Here is a 13,149-nt window from a genome sequence, read left to right as displayed (position 1 = left end):
AAGCCTAAAATAATAACCTGAGTCGGTTATGTTTTATCTAATATGTTATGCTTAGTCATTTACTCTGTCAGCTGCAGTGAAGAAACGGTGATATATAGAGGGTTTGGGGAAGGTGAGTGATCAGTCACACAGAGACTGCAACGCAGCTGATCATTCCCCAGATCTGGCAGGCGGATCAGCAACTAGGTCTTTGTTTTACAGGAAATATTGTGTTGTTTTTCATGATATATTTTAATGATAAATCAGACAGATATGAATATTTGCTTAGTGGACAAATATTGCAAGGGTGTGGAAATATGATCGTGAAAGCGTGCAGGATCACATGCACTGCGACGGTTATCATTCATTACCCTTATCTTTATCTCCATCTAGACCTTCAGAATGAAGACATAGCATTGCAATCAGTGAAAGATAAAAGTTTATAATATATTCTCACGTTATCAGTTTCTTGAATCGACATTATTTGTTTGAACTTGGAAATTCTAAAGCGTGATCTTCATAGAGAACGAAATCAGTTTTTTTCTTTCTTTTATTATTTATACCCTCCCTCCCCAGCACTCTGAGACTTCAAGGTAGTGTAAAGAAATATATCCGCATTTGTTTTCTTTTCCTCCCTGCTGCTGAACGCCGCGCTCACATAGGATGACAGCAGGCACCTCCCCGCAGCGTGCATGGCGTCATAGGACAGAAGGGCTCCTCAACGCCCCATGCTCCCCTGATCTCTGAAGCCAGACAGAGTAAGCGGTCACATTTTGGGCCCCTTGGAGAAAAAAATCATTGTCAACATCATTATTACTCATTAACCTCACGCGATAATAGCGGACTATAAAAATGTGACATGTGAAGACATTAGAAATCACTTCATTTCCTTGGGAGGTCTGTGCGATAACATATCTATGCCACTAGACGTGTGTATGTAAATGATAGAGACAGAAGTCTTGGAGTGTACGGACCTTTAACCTTTCAGCGAATTTTTGTAATTATATCAAAGAGGGAGCTGCGAGGGCAACCTGTTCTACATTCTTCACAGTGCACGCTGGCCATTAAAGCGTTCATTAAACACAGCTTAGCCCAGCGAGTGACCAGGAAATCTGATGGAATTAGTCTCAAGCTGTGTTTCCACTCCCGCAGACACACTTGACAAACCAGGGCTCAAACCGGGGCTCGGATCAATTCAGGCGACACTTACGCAGATGTTTATGATGTATTAGAAAGAACAAGCGTCAAAACAACATCACCTCTGATAAACAAACTTTAGACAAACCCGTAATTGTTTGCCCGCATTTACCCGTCACACCTCCCAATTTCACCAACACAAAGCAAAAAATAACTAATCTGTTCCTATAAAAGCATATTCGGCGATGTAAAAGTTGAAAGGGGTCTTTAAAAATGACTCAACATAATTGCAGTGACACATAATCATTGGATAATCATTTGTGCTTCTCTTTTTTTTTGTCAGAATTTATAACTGCCGTATCTCCTATAATGAAACATTCATTTATAAAAAATATTCATTTCAACACATTTTTTAAAGGTTAAATTATGCAGATGAGTTGAGCATTTGTATGGTATCTACGACTGGCTTTTTACAGACAAATTCAACGTTATCGCACGTATTTGTGCAGGTCCTTGAATGCAAAATCACTATTGTTTGTGTCTCATTGTATTCCTTAAACATACTCCGGCCTCCTCCTGAAGGCGACGTCCGTATTCATTGCGCGATACGTCCGCTGCACCACTGGCTCGGGCTCTACCTGGCAACATAGGCAGGAGGTGAGCATGAGCAGCCCGGCAACCAACAGAAGAAACCCTCCGGCCCAGCCGCAAAACAAAGCGTCTCCAAATTCCCATCGTGGCACCACGTCGGGTACTTTGTCGTCGAAAAAATGTATCACAGCTAAATGGGCCATATAGGAGACGGGGATCAGACACAGCACTCCGGAAACTATCCCTAATACCCCTCCTGTGATGGTTAGAGTCCTCTTGGTATGAAAACCTCCGTGCTCCTTACAGCTGTTGACAAGGTAAAGTCCGGGTATTGACACAAAGATTCCAAGCATGCCCACCGCCAAGGAGGCACACATGAGAATGCGGGCCATTTTGAGGTCACTGGAAAGGCCCAGCAAGCTGTCATAGGATCTGCACTCCATGCCCCCAACATCCTGGACCACGCATGTTTCCCACAGCCCCAGTTCATAGCTCTCTATGGGCAGAAGCGCGGTGGACATGGTGAGCCACTGTGGCAAGATGGTGGTGGTTAACGTGCAAAGCCACGCGACAACATAAACCAGCATTCCCAGCAGCTCCAGAGCATACATGTCCATCGTCCCCTCGCTCTCTGGCCCCCACGCTTGACTTCTTCTCCGGTTGCTCTTCAGGTGGAGAGGCCCGAGATGTCCAGCCGCTCAGCACACCTGACGGATTCGATGAGATGACCACTCGGGCTCAGAGCTCCTTCAAAAACAGAAACCACTAAGAGAAGCACACATCTTGTGTTGCAGAGAGGAGAGGGACACACTCAGCCCTCCCCTTTCTGGTCCTCCTGCTTTCGTGGCTGTGCCAATGGGCAGCAGCAGCAGAGGTGGCTGATATTCTACAAGATCCCTTTCAAATGGATTTCTACAACACAGGAATATAAATCACAAAATATCCACTATTAAGCATAATTCCATAATTTCCCAGAAAACTCAAAGTCCCTCCTGTTATTTTTTTGCACCTTGAATGTATTGTCACCCGGGTGACAGTAAAATATCTGTTTAATGAGCAATAGCTGTTGTTGCCCCCGTTTGCAATACAACTAACCGTTCCCGCTTAATTCCAGGTAAAAATTAAAAACAAAACAAGTCATTGCAACCCAAACCACACCTGCAAAATTCACAGCAACCCAAGAATCACACAGAAAACAAGCATAAACCCCGACATTCCTGACTCGCTACTTTGATGGGTATTAAAAACAACAACAAATGACCACACATAATATCTAGGTTTAACAAAATGTGAAAATGGTGTTTCAATCAGAAAGATGGGCTTCTCATGCAAGAAATACTTTGATATTTTCTCTGTAAATGAATTAGAAGGTGGTGGTCAAAGGTTAAGGTCACTGTCACCTCAGAAGAACATATTTTTCAATTATACTTGAATGTATTGAATTGAACCTGATGTGGTACAAAATAAAACTGAATATTCAAAAGGCTAATGTTAACCTCATCTGTCACCTCAGATTGTTTTGGGAACTGCTATTGTCAAAACCTCAGTAGATGGAAATAAATATAATAAGGCACATCTGTGTTTTCTATTAAATTGGCCACGAAGGTGCACGTTTTTACATTCTGTGAAAATATACCTGAGTATTGTGATTCTTGAATTCAATTGTATCTTTTTTTTAGATAATTTCTTTCCGAAAAATAACTCATGAGGCTGATGCTTGTATTATTTTTAAGAGTTTATTATTGTATCGCAGTGGAAAAGTACATCGGCAGTTGGCCATAGCTGAAAAATTTCCCTCTGTGCGATAGCCGTAAAAAACATATAATTATACACATAAATGTGTAAATATACTTGTACATAACTTTTATATACACTTTATATACCTTTATTTTTATTTTATATTGATTTTTAATTTTGTTCTTTTCAACTGGATGCTTATATTTCTCGTTTGAAGCAACAGAGAGCAATTACCATAAAGTATTCTGAATCGGATTTCGACCTCAGCAATGTTCTCCGTAATGATTACAAAAGAACATTAAGACTAGTACCAAAAATGAAACTCGGGCATCTTTACAGATGACGAAAAATAACCAAATTACTTTGAAAACAAGTTACAATGAATAAATAAATGAGTAAGTGGTCCAAATTACCATGGAGTTTTGTTTTTCAAAACAATACATTGCAAAAACAAACAAAAATGCAAGACACGTTTTAAAAAATAAGTTCCCTCTCACAGTTTCACAGAGATATATGTGTGTGAATGTGTGTATATATACATATATATATATATATATATATATATATATATATATATATATGGGATTCATCGTTGTATGCTGAAAACATACAGTTATAATTTGAGGATAGTTTCTGTCTGGGCTGTTGCTGCATGTGACTGCAAGTAAAACAACAGTGCAGCTTATTGTGTTGCTTCATGTGAGCAACTACTCACTGTGGGAAATGATTGTGGGAGGTTATAGATCAGAGCTCTGATGTGAGAAATTGCTGTATATATACACATTCACACACCAACACACACACACTCACACACACATGGTTGTACATTGCACTAGAATCATACAAATAGATAAAATGCAGTGATAAAATCGCAAGCCTTTTCAACTCCTCCTTCTGTGGAGAACAAATGCTCAGCTGACTGTACCAGTGCCTGACCAAAAAGGGTTTGCTCATCTGCACACACTGCTCTCACCCATTTCAAAGAAGAGCTGGAAAATACTTGACACAAGCTTTACTGACAGGTAATAAACAAAGAGAAAAAATAGTTAGGAAAAGTCAGTCTGACCCTGTCCATTCAAAATGAACCCATTTCCAAGTATTCTGCTCATGTCTGACTGAACATCAGCCAATGCTTCACAAAAAAAAATATTGTAAGAGATGTATAAGAATAAAATAAAGCTGAAAAAAAACATTAAATGACGACAAGATAGGATGAGTGGTTCTGTATCACCATTTAGTGTAGGAAATTAAATAAAGTAGATAGATAAATAATCAAGCAAGCAAATAAATTATAATAAAAAATCATTGTTATTAATTATTCATATTATTAATATTATTATACTACTGCTAATAATAATAATATGTTATAATAATTATTATTAATTATTATTTGTTTATGCAAATAAATACTATTTGTTTATAGGTAATATATCATCATGATTATTAGCAGTAGTATATTATTGTATTTGTTGTTGTTGTTGATGATTCATTTATTAATTATATGTAACTTCTATCCTGCACAAAGAGCCACCTAGACCTGGAATCAGTATCAGCTGAAATTTGGGCAAGAGACAGGATTTTGCATGAACTGGTAGGACTAAGGCTGAGTCCATCAGAGGGACAGAACATGTTAGATGTTTTGGAGATGAAGTCAACACTGAGATAGTTTGGACATTTAGTATATTGGTAGACTGATGCTGGGGTTGGAAATACAAGCAGGAGGCCTGGAGTTTTAGATGAGTTGGTGTGAGGAAAGAGAATGCAGAGTCTTCGATGAAGGCAGATGATTTGCTGTGCTGATCCCTGAAAGGACCAGCCGAAAGGAAAAGAAAACCGCACAGATGAATTTTCTTCTCTTTTGTTATGTGTCTGGTGACAGATGTGTTATTCTCAAAGGGTGTAGTTTGACATTTAAATTGTGTTTTCAATTAATGTTAACTGTTCATTGTGAATGGTGTCCATGGGGAATCATAGCAAAATATTCAACTGAATTTATCGTTGTTTGACTTCTACTTGTTTTTTTTCATCATATTATATGTATGACTGATCACCAGTCAATCGCAGGGCCACATATTTAGACATGCAACCATTCACTCACTCATTCGTTTTCCCATTTTTTTCCAATTAACCTGCTGCATGTTGATCTCCCCACAGTGAGATCTTCAAGACTTGTTGGTTGCAGTATCTTTATATCAACATATGTCATTTTTAAAAGGAGGAAGAAAAGTCCAAAAATAAAGAATCCAATGTTTCTAAGAAAAAAAAAACAAACAAAAAAAAAACCATAACAATAAAATTTTCCAACAAGCCAAAGGGCATAAAAATAAATGTACATCACCAAACACAAGTGAGGAAGTATGATGACAGAAAAGAGACTCATCAAAAAATTAACAAGAAAGCAAATCAGTTTCTAGAGTGAAAAATTTGGCTCAGGCATATTTAATTTTGATTTCAGAAGCGATTCCACTGTGGGAAGGAAGTTCGTCAAATATAATAATGATAATGGCAATGATAATGAGGATGATGATGATGATGATGATGATGATGATGATGATGATGATCACAATAATCATAATAATCACAATAATAATAATAATGATAATGATATTAATGGTATAAATGATAAGAAGAAGAATGATAATACATTAATAATAATATTCATAATAATGATGATGATGATGATGATGATAATGATGATAATGATAATAATAAAAATAATAGTAATAATAATAATGATTATGATAATGACAATAATAATAAAAAGAAGAATGATAATATATCAATAGTAATAATAATAATAATGATGGTGATGATGATGATAATGATGATAATAGTGATAATGATAACAATAATAATAACTATGATAAAGAAAATAATGATGACAATAATAATAATAATAATAATAATAATGATGATGATGATGATGATGATAATGATGTTAAAGATAACAATAATAATAATTATGATAAAGAAAATAATGATGACAATAATAATAATAATAATGATGATGATGATGATGATGATAATGATGTTAAAGATAAAAACAATAATAATTATGATAAAGATAAAAATGATGACAATAATAATAATAATGATGATGATGATGATGATGATGATGATGATGATGATGACAATAATAATAATTACGACAAAGATAACAATGATGACAACAATAATACTATTAATGATATTAATATTAATAATAATGATGGTGTTGTTGATGATAACAATAATAATGATGACAATAATAATAACCGTGATAAAGATAAAAATGATGACAATAATAATAATTATGATCGAGATAAAAATGATGACAATAATAATAATAATGTTGATGATGATGATGATGATGATGACAATGATAATAATGAGAAGAATGATAATATTTTAATAATTATAATAATAAGAAGCCAGGAAAACGGTATCACTGGCTGCAATACCAACTCCTGACAGTAGGTGGCACTGGTGTATCGAGCATCAAGCAGCAAACAACCCTAGTTCGCTTTCCAGCCGCGTCCAGGCTCGGGGTTCCGGGGTGCGGGTGGGAGTTTCCCTTCATTTTTACATCAACTTACACGGACTGTCTTTCCTATTGTAAAGTGTGCGGCAATAACCACATCAACGCGTATATGTTTTGTTCCCTATGGATCCACAGGTGGCTAAACAAGCGCCGGTTCGGATGCTGCGATTGAAACCGAAAAGAAACGGTCACTAAACGGACACACAAGACCGTTTTCCGGACTCGGACAGAATTGAAGTGTGGAACTGGGAAGTTTCCTATTGGCCAGAGTTGCTCGCTCATTTGTGCGTCTGCTCGTTTATGCAAATCGGTCCTCCCCGAATATGGACACGGAGGAATGAAATATGGTGGAGGAGGCGAACATGGAGGACCGAGGACCGTGAGAGTGCCGCGGTCGTCTCTCTTTTTTTTTATATACGGGGTGGGGGTTTGTTTCCAAGGAACGTGGATGTACCTCCAGCGGCGGGACTCTTTCCGACGGAGAACTTCGCCCGAAAGTTTCGCCTTCGCGTCGAGGCGGTGTTGTCGGGAAATGCAGTGAGGAGACACTTTTCGTGGGGGGATAAGAAGCGGGGCAGTGGGCTTCAAACCCGCTCACCGGCCCGAAGTTATGCCGTGGGTGAGCGGCGCCAAGCGGAGGGAGAGCTCGGAGCTGCCGCTGCCCGCCGGCTGGGAGGAAGCCCGGGATTACGATGGCAGAGTTTTTTTTATCGACCACAACACCCGGCAAACTTCATGGATTGACCCCAGAGACAGGTATGCTAACAACACACACATTTATTAAAGAAGACGACCCCAATTGTTGGTTTACAACGGGGAAGATGCCAGGGGAGGGGAGGTGACCCCCCCCCCACACACACACACACACACACACCCTTTTTTTTATGCAGCGCAACTAAGATTAAAAAATAATAAAAAAAAATCGCCTCAACGGATGGATCAGCTGAGACTGGGATGTGACGCTCCTTCAGATTTGCTGTAATGGAAAAATTATGTTTTTTTTTAAGACTTTATCCCGGGTGTATCCCCAAAACTAACTCCTCTCATCCGAAACCCAATTTGTATCTGCCCGGAGAAGGGGAAACACTATATGTGTGTGTGTGTGTGTGTGTGTGTGTGTGTGTGTGTGTGTGTGTGTGTGTGTGTGTGTGTGTGTGTGTGTGTGTGTGTCAAACTTTCACACTCATCAGTTAGTTCCGTGGATTTGATGGTTTCTAGTGACCTGAACATTCCTGCTTTCTACACCTAAAACACAGATCCATCATCCACCCACTTTCCACAAGGAAGGCCTGTGTGTCCAGTGCAGCAGTTTATCACAAAATAGTATAATAATAAATGACCATTTAAAAAAAAAAAGGGTTGCGCTTCATCAGGTTTTTGTGAGTGGAGCTGGACAAGAGCCGCGAACTCCAACTCCCAGTGATCTTTGTGAAAATATGTGAGGAATGCTTGTTGGGCCACTGGGAAAGCTGCAAGGATGTGCTTTTGTCGGGGACTGGGATTTCACCAACGCAGAAACAGACATTCGGTGCAGACTTTGTGAGATTACTGAGAATTATACCAAGTACTCAAACTCCACATTACGGTGACGGGAAGGCAGACAATTATTACATTACCTGACATTTGAATTCGTCCCAGGGTGACATATTTAACCAGATGAACAATGGGAGTGGAGTAGCTGCATGTTGTCCAGATAAGAGGAAGAAAAAACAATTCCTTGAAGTCCTCAGCAAGTTGATTAGCTATTGTTGTGTAGAACTGTGATACCTTGACTAAATCTTCTCAATCTTAGCATAGCAAATGCTTGGATTGTTGTTGTTGTTGTTGTTGTGGCTTTGTTCGTTTACATTTGCATCACTGAAGAATGTTTTCTGAATTTGTTTTGGTGCTGTTTACCAAATGATCCGTGCCAGAGGAATGCCCTCCGCCGCCACCTGATACAAGACTTTTCAATAAATCACACCAGCGCTAAAAATGGCTTTTGGCGAACATCGGTTGCAAATAAAAGATCTTTTTGCATGTTAGTTAGAGGCGACATACATTCCTCTCACAACTACCTGAGTCTGATAGCTGATTTGTCGAAGCGCAAGGAAAATCCGAGGCCTAACGATTGTCTGGTATTTCTGGCTTAAACAGAATGTGACACGCTTGCACGTGACGTGATGCACAAGCCAGACGCTTGGCGTCAAAAGTGACTGCCGTTAGTTTTCTGAAACTTCTTACTTGGAAACAAAAGAATCAACCAATGTTGTGATTTGTCCGTGCGCCCCTTGTACAGTATCGTGAGTTTGCGCTTACCTGAAAACTGGCGTTTGCCATACTTTCAGATATCTATTAGTTGACAACTTGGTGAGTCAAAAAAGTAAGTGATATTTATTTTGGTAATTGCAGTTCAAGTTTCAGCTTGAGGTACATTCACAGCTACCTTGTTCGGTCGGGACCTTCAGACATGTCTTCTTGGTCCGAACATAAATAGTGCGGACGCTTCCTCAGACCACCATCCACAACAACGGACTTGAATTCGGTCTCACCTGGACGCGACTTGTGGGTCCGGGTCAAATGGAGCTGTTGTGCAGTTAGTTTGTAGTGCAAAATCACTTTCTGAACGATTTTGACATTTAATAGCAGGGTGTTTTTGTTTTTCGCTGTCTTATGTGGTTCGAAGAATGTATTCCGTTGTTGCTGTTATTTTGACAAAACAACCAGGTTTGAGGGCATATCTCTGGGCTTTAGTACATCTTAACGCTTTCACAAGAGGAAGAGGTATATGAAAAGAGATAGAATTTGCAATCCTAAATATGTCTCGCGATCAAATGATACATCAAGTCAGGCAGGTCTGTCAGGGAGCTGTGATTTTCGCCGCTCGAAAGGGCTGAAATCACTCCTTGTTTGGCAGTGGGGGGGGGGAACCTCATATTTTTGGCATAATATGATCTGTGTTTAAAGCAAAAAAAAAAGTTGCCTCAGGAGAGTCCTTGATCTTCTGATGTTTATGAAACAAAAGCCCTGTATACCAGTCTGTGTGAATATGTTGTGCAGCATAGCAACGCCCAGGTACTGCTGTCCTGTGATCCAGCCTGTCGCACACCTCGTAGCCTGGGTGAGAGTCTGATGTTTGCTGACCCTCAGGGAGGCGTTTAAGTGGTGGATTATCAGCTAATCACTAAAACACAAGAGCCTTTTAGCTAAAATATAATTGCCAATAATAATCATGATGTGCATGTCGGCAACACTTCAAGCTCATTCCTCCTGGTAAACTGGCCATCTGTAGGCAGTCCGGTTGCTGCAGGGAGCTGTTTTGGTTAGATGACAGTTCAGATAGAAGAAGAGGGATACTTCTGTAAAGGCGGGAGTTACCTGAGCAACCGGCGATGCGTGTCTGATTTTAAATTCCTCCTATTCAAATGCAGTTATTGACTACATGCTGCCGTGATCTTGCCTCGCTCGATGCAAAACAGGAAATAAATCCTGTTCGCATCGTCTGCGGTCATTACCTCGACCCTTGATGGTTATGACCTTTATGACATTGGATATCTATCCAACATCACTTACCAACCTCCATAGGTAAGCGGAGCAGATCTGTGGGCCTTTTTTGTTACTGTGGAATGAGCGTTATGTGAGGCATGCCTACACTAATGCCCAGGGGCTCTGCTTGCTCGCAGCCCCAGACAAAGAAGCAGAACAGAGGCAGTTCCCACGTGTCTGCCTCCTCCTCTCCCTCCTAGGCTGGGTAGGCCTCCTTTATTAGCTCTGTTATGCAACAGCCATGGTTGGCCTGCCGCTTAGCAAAGGGAGGCCTTTATACTTGGTCACAAAGCACACCAAATTCAATTATTCTGGAAAGGATGAGCTGTGTTTGCAGCACCGAAAGGTTATTCACATGCGCTGAACCCCGCTTTTATTTTGCTTCCCCAAGTGTTTTCATTATGATGGCTCTTTTTTTCCCTTTAGTGGGAGGATGTGACAAACATGCCATCGCTTGATCTCGTGTTATTTCGCTTGTGTGTTTACTGTGTTCTTTTTCTGTCGAAGACAATGCGCGTCGTCCATTGGCCCTTATTGCGGAAGGTAAAAACCTCGTTCCACCAGTAGATGAACATGTCTCTTAAGTTTAGTGTTACTAGATCCTTCTTGTTGCAATAATTGTAGCCTTGAAAAACCCAAGCATTAGTCTCAAGACATGTGTTCTGTTCCTTCTCACCCGTCAGAACAGTAGGTTGCCTGTGTTAAATGTGTATATTGTATGTTACCTAAACAGGACATGCCAGGCTCCGTGGACTAGCTTAGAGCTGTTGGCCACCATTGTTTTTTTTTCCTTCCACATTGCAGCACTATTCTTATTCAAAAAAGAAAGAATGATGTCGTTGACATCACTGTCCTACCCATTTCTGCAGATTGTTACAACTTCAGTAGCTGCAAGGAATGTACGTCTACATGATAAAGTATCTTATTTGTAATATGAACTGCTTTCAACCAGCACATTTTATTCAGTATTTATAAGGACTGTGTAACCAAAGATTCTTCTCAGCACTCAGTAGATACAACAGCATTGTTGTTTACCTTTTGATATACAGTGACAACCTCTCTTAAGGTCATGTCTTTATCTCAAGCATCCAACATGATCTTATGAGATCAGGTAGTTTCCTTTGGCTTCTTCTACCTGCTCTCGGCTAAGCTAACCGGGGATCTATGACACTAATCCGGGCAAAAGTTACCAGGTTTATGTCATCAAGCTGTCTGAATAAAACCAACCAACCATAACCATGGATGAGAAGTTTATAAAAAAAAAAAAGACAGTATTAGCCTATGTCAATCCAGATATCCAGTTGTACATATTCTTATTAAAGGACCTGCTGCTATTCTGAAGACAGCATAGATAATGTCACTTCATCGGACTATCGTAACAGTCGTATCTTGTTCACGAGGGACATATATTGATTTACGGGGTGTGGTCTAGCCGTCACGCCGTCACACCGGTTCGCGCTTCAGCCTCACAGTGCGAAGGACCCTGGTTCGATTCTGACTGGGGGACCTGTCTGTAGTTTGCATGTTCTCCCTGTGTCTGTATGGGTTTCTTCCGGTTTCTTCCCCCATTCAGGTTAATTGGAAAAAGAAAATGGGAAAAATTACCCCGAGTGAGTGAATGTCATCTGTCTTTGTATGTAGCCCTGCGATTTACTGGCTGTACCCCGATACGTCCCGGCATACCCCGTGACCCTGAGTGCAAGATAAGTTGCAGAAGATGGATGGATGATTATAGTCTAATTGTTTCTTATATATATTATTTTTTATACATACAGATAAAATGGAATCTAGTAACACTTCAGGAGCCCACTACCCACATGTATCAAGCAGTCACCTGAGAGACTCCCATTCATTTCATATTTACGGGAGTCCCGAAAAAAAGTAAGGGGAATATAATATTTGAAATTGAGATATATAGTTGTTAGGGGGGTATCAGAGTTCTTTTAAGAATGATAATTGATTGCATTTTATTATTGTTGAACCCACACTCACTTGACAGTTTTTTTATACCTAAGCAGATAACATGTATTCTTTTATATTATAAAAAAAGGGTTCTTGAAGTTTTTGGCATTACTTTATCACGCAGTCTTAACATAAAGTATTGGGCTTAGCTCTAACACTACTGTATTCTAAACCATTGTGCTTATTTGTCAAAATTTGACACTGGTGGTGGTAACAGTATCTAAGAAGTGAATTAAGAAAGCCTGTAAAATATGATTCAAACAGATATCTATTTTTTTGAAAATAAGCTTATTAGTCTCTGTCTTTTGATTCAAGTAGGGTCACCTGAATGTTATGGTTGAGATCAAGCTTAAGTTCTTAATATCTTAATTAAGTAGGTCCTTGTGTGTAACCTTAAAATTTCTATCATTATATATGAATGAAATATGTTTTACAGCAAACAAGACAGGAGATGGTTCACTTACTGCGATGTCCTATTTTAATCTCAATTTGCGCTGGAACAGATAATTCCGATTTTTGAGTCACGCTGTTAACCAAGAAAACTTCGTGACACAAGTGTCCTCTCTGACATAATTTTGATTTAATTTTTATCACTTGTTGATGTTCAGTCATAAATGTCAGACTCATTTTATGAAGTTGTGCTTGGTAGTATTGCTTGAAATTAATTTTACAAACCCCAAAATGTTTTTTTTTTTTTT

At 39.4% G+C, this 13,149-nt stretch overlaps 2 protein-coding genes across 3 annotated transcripts in view; one reads left to right on the top strand and one right to left on the bottom strand.

Annotated features, from left to right (window-relative positions):
• Positions 1-1,164: 1,164 nt before the first annotated feature.
• Positions 1,165-2,508, bottom strand: LOC147225588 (claudin-24-like). Its single transcript, XM_086162041.1, has one exon. The coding sequence runs from the start codon at positions 2,322-2,324 to the stop codon at positions 1,671-1,673; it is 654 nt and encodes a 217-aa protein (XP_086018167.1). The 5' UTR covers positions 2,325-2,508; the 3' UTR covers positions 1,165-1,670.
• Positions 2,509-7,002: 4,494 nt separating this feature from the next.
• Positions 7,003-13,149, top strand: part of wwc3 (WWC family member 3) — a 36,778-nt gene continuing 30,631 nt past the window's right edge. For both annotated transcript variants that reach the window (XM_086161569.1, XM_086161570.1), the window contains exon 1: positions 7,003-7,720. In XM_086161569.1, coding sequence (XP_086017695.1) covers positions 7,575-7,720 — 146 coding nt within the window. In that variant the 5' untranslated portion in view covers positions 7,003-7,574. The remainder of the gene's footprint in view (positions 7,721-13,149) is intronic.

This window comes from Fistularia commersonii, chromosome 16 (assembly GCF_037954325.1).
Source record: "Fistularia commersonii isolate RoL2024-O1a breed Wild chromosome 16, RoL_Fcom_v1.0, whole genome shotgun sequence".
NCBI lineage: Eukaryota > Metazoa > Chordata > Actinopteri > Syngnathiformes > Fistulariidae > Fistularia > Fistularia commersonii.
The sequence above is the reverse complement of the archived record's forward strand: the minus strand, read 5'-3'. Positions and strand labels throughout refer to the sequence as shown.

Coding starts and splice junctions, on each gene's coding strand:
- LOC147225588 (XM_086162041.1), bottom strand. CDS start 2,324: ATGGACATGTATGCTCTGGAGCTGCTGGGAATGCTGGTTTATGTTGTC.